Source organism: Sinocyclocheilus rhinocerous, unplaced genomic scaffold (assembly GCF_001515625.1).
Source record: "Sinocyclocheilus rhinocerous isolate Xijiao unplaced genomic scaffold, SAMN03320098_v1.1 scaffold274, whole genome shotgun sequence".
Lineage (NCBI taxonomy): Eukaryota > Metazoa > Chordata > Actinopteri > Cypriniformes > Cyprinidae > Sinocyclocheilus > Sinocyclocheilus rhinocerous.
The window spans coordinates 49,660-53,487 of record NW_015657960.1 but is presented as its reverse complement, the minus strand read 5'-3'; the positions used below and the strand labels follow the sequence as shown (position 1 = coordinate 53,487).

General features: G+C 44.6%; 1 protein-coding gene across 1 annotated transcript in view; it reads right to left on the bottom strand.

Annotated features, from left to right (window-relative positions):
- LOC107721687 (TRIO and F-actin-binding protein-like) overlaps window positions 1–3,807 on the bottom strand; it is a gene marked incomplete at its 5' end in the record, with an annotated part of 8,750 nt that extends 4,943 nt beyond the window's left edge. Inside the window, 5 exons of the mRNA XM_016529827.1 lie at window positions 664–841; window positions 1,957–2,368; window positions 3,231–3,340; window positions 3,439–3,528; window positions 3,688–3,807. Coding sequence (XP_016385313.1) covers window positions 664–841; window positions 1,957–2,368; window positions 3,231–3,340; window positions 3,439–3,528; window positions 3,688–3,807 — 910 coding nt within the window. The remainder of the gene's footprint in view (window positions 1–663; window positions 842–1,956; window positions 2,369–3,230; window positions 3,341–3,438; window positions 3,529–3,687) is intronic.
- Window positions 3,808–3,828: the final 21 nt, after the last annotated feature.

The window sequence follows — 3,828 nt, the reverse complement described above, 5'->3', positions numbered from 1 at the left end:
GGAGTCACGCAACTGGAGCGGGAGTCACGGGACTGGAGTGGAGACACGCGACGAGTGGGAGTCACGCGACTGGAGCGGAGACACGCGACTGGAGCGGGAGTCACGGGACTGGAGTGGAGACATGCGACTGGAGTGGGAGTCACGGGATGGGAGCGGGAGTCACGGGACGGGAGCGTAGACACACGACTGGAGCGGGAGTCACGGGACTGGAGTGGAGACATGCGACTGGAGTGGGAGTCACGGGATGGGAGCGGGAGTCACACGGGAGTGGAGCGGAGACACGACTGGAGCGGGAGTCACGGGACTGGAGTGGAGACATGCGACTGGAGTGGGAGTCACGGGATGGGAGCGGGAGTCACGGGACGGGAGCGTAGACACGCGACTGGAGCGGGAGTCACGGGACTGGAGCGTAGACATGCGACTGGAGCAGGAGACACAGGACTGGAGCGGAGACACACGACTGGAGCGGGAGTCACGGGACTGGAGTGGAGACACGCGACTGGAGTGGGAGTCACGGGACGGGAGCGGGAGTCACGGGACTGGAGCGTAGACATGCGACTGGAGCAGGAGACACAGGACTGGAGTGGAGTCACGTGACTGGAGCGGAGTCATGTGACTGGAGAGCAGCCGGTGAAGCTCCGCCCACAGTGATGAGTGGCGTACCTCGTGCAGTGGCGTCGCTATCCTCCTGCAGCAGTGCGTCTCTGTCCCGCTCCAGCGCTCTGATCTGCTGCGTGTGCTGCTTCTCCAGCTCCTCCAGCGCCACCCTGTGCACACGCTCCATCTTCTGCAGCACCTCCCCGCAGCATGCCCCCCGCTGCTGCTGCCTCAGACACACCACCTGCAGGAGAGACAGAGAGAGAGTGGGGTAAAGCCTCCTGCAGGAACTGCACAGGAAGTGTGAAAACACACACACACACAGAAGCACAAATGACCGTCAATTAGCATTATAAAACAGTCATTTGTTCTGACGATCGCCATGTTAACCCTTATAACGCATAAGCCGTTTTCAGTTTTGACCCGGTGGGACGTGAGCTTATGAAACAGTCAAAAAACGTACTGTATCTGATAAATAACTTCTCATTCATGAGTGAATGTGTAAACATTTCAACGTTTCACATTCTACCATGTTTTCACCAAAAAAATAAGAGATTGTTTTGAATTTTTAAATAATGCTTCAACTAAATCAAAACCAGCGTGATGCAGGAAAAAAAAATCGACATTTATGATATATATTTGAATTTATCATTATATGCAATTCATAAAAAGGTATGAAAAATACAAAAATGTATTCAAATTCCTTTGAACTTTAACTCAATTTATGAAAACTACATACATAAAACATAAATACTACACTACATATTTTACATATTTACATATGATGAAGGTTCAATTTTGCATGCTGCAATGGTTCATCAAAAAAATGTGTATGAGATATGTGAAAGAGGCTCAAAAACTTTAATAAATATATTTTGTAAAAGTATTTTTCAAATGTAGCTAACAACAGTGTATTTTTTATATTTGAATATCCTAACATGATGTGTATGAGCTGCTCTACAGCAGAACTGAATTTTGTTTGCACCACTGACACACTATTTACTGGTTGACACCGTAAAGCTGCTTTGACACTGAAACTGTCAAATTATTGTTTAAAGCGCTGTAGAAATAAAGGTGACTTGACTTGTAAAATTAAAGTTGGTATCAGAGTCAAAATTGACCTAAGTTATATCTCTGAAAGACACTTTCCCACAAATATCTAAAAAAATAAATCAAGTGTATCTTGATAGTCTGGATGTGTTTTCATAGTAAAATCGGTGCGTTTTTAAGAATTCTTTCAGGTTTCTTCAGCTCAGAAGCGCCCTGAATGCGCTATACAAGGGTTAATGGTGTCTCTGTGTTCTATTCAGTTCTCATAAAGTCATTCATGAGAGCATATAGACTTTGTTCACACACTACCTCCCTCTCCAGCGCCTGATTGGCTGACGAGCCCATCAGCGGGAGTGACCTCGTCTCTTTGAGTGGCAGCCGCTCAAACTCCGCCCACTTCCTCTCAATCTCCTTCTCTATCCGTCTCTGTTCGGACAGCTGCCCCGCCCCCTTCCGTGACAGCACCGCCTCCCACTGGTTGTGGGCGTCGTCACGCGGCCGCTCCTCCTGCCATTGGCTGTGCTCTCTCACCTGCCCCTCCCCCGACTCTCTCTGATTGGCGGAGGCAGGAGTAGAGGGCGTGGCTACAGGTGACAGCTCAACATAGTCAAATTTGCTGTGGGCGGGGTTTGCGGTGGCGGAGGAGGCCTCTGATTGGCTACGGAGGCGGAGGGATGAGGAATGACGGGCGTTTTCTTTATCGCTGCTGCAGATGGGGAGCCTGAAACACACAAGCACAGATTCACCACGTCAACGACTCATTAGTGTCTCAACAGCACTGCAGCTAACGTGGAGTCGATTAACCTGCTGATCATTACATGCTCATGCTCAGTGCTCTCCATCAAACTGACGTCTATTTAATCGACACGTGGCTCAAAATATAAAGGCTCTGAAATAAAGCGGTGATAAGAAAAAGACACTGACTGAAGCAGAACAATTACAGATTGAAAAATCAATCAAGAAATGTAGTTCTTTAGTAATAAAACCATTGTAAAATAAAAAAACAAAATGTAATAAACGATAATAATAGTAATAAGCATTATTATTCTTATGACTTAAACATTTTAATTTTATGAAATGTAAAAAAAAATAATAAATAGTAAATCATAATATTACTACTGAGTCGAAATAAAAAAATATTTAACAATAACAGTTAAATATGTAAAAAGCAACAGTAATACGACTATTATACTGTAAAATAAAAAGTGAGTATAATAATAAGTATTATTATGACTGTACTGTATTGACTATTTTGACAATAACAATAATTCTTATTTAAATATTTTTAGTTTATTAACTAACATTAATAGAACTATTATTCTTTAAAAATGAGTATATAATTAATATTTATTACAGTTATTAAATATATTTATTTAATTAAATTATAAAATTTTATAAATGTTACTATTATATTGTAAGTGTTTAACAATAATAATAGTTGTTATTTAAAAAAATATTTTTTCGCAAACCATTGTTTTTAATAATAACAACCCTATTTTGCAGAACAAGAGGTAAAATTAGCGTGCGTGCGTGCGTGCGAGCGAGCGAGTGTGCGTGCGTGCGTGTGTGTGTGCCGGACTGACTGTGTGAGGTCTGGAGAGCTGCCGGGACGAACGTTTTTCCTCAAGATCTCGATCCAGTTCCTCCGTATGCCTGCTGTCATGGCTGAAAGCGTGAGGACGGCATCTCTGGTCTACAGGACACACAGAGAACAGACTGAGTATCTGCAGATCAGACGGTGATGATGCTGCAGGAGGAATGCAGCGAGTCCAGACACGATCCGATTCTCACCTGAATCTGAAAACCGTAGTTCTTCTCCACGTCAAACTCCGAGACCTTCACACACGACTTCAGATCGATCTCGCCGTCCACCTCATCCCTCTGAGCACACAGCAATGACAATCAGCATATGAGAGTGATTACTGAAGCATCGTGCTCTGATCAATTACACTGAACAGATATTCACACAGAAAACAGCTTTACTGCATTGTAATAATCTGACAGTCTTTCTGAACAGTGCTAAAAGCGTGTGATTCTCACCTCCTCTGCTGCAGAGTCTCTGTAGTACTTCAGCCCAGCGTCTGTCAGCACAAACCAGTGTTTCCTCCACTGCGCGCACAGACACACACACACACACACACACACACACACACACACACACGCGCGCGCGCGGTCAGCATC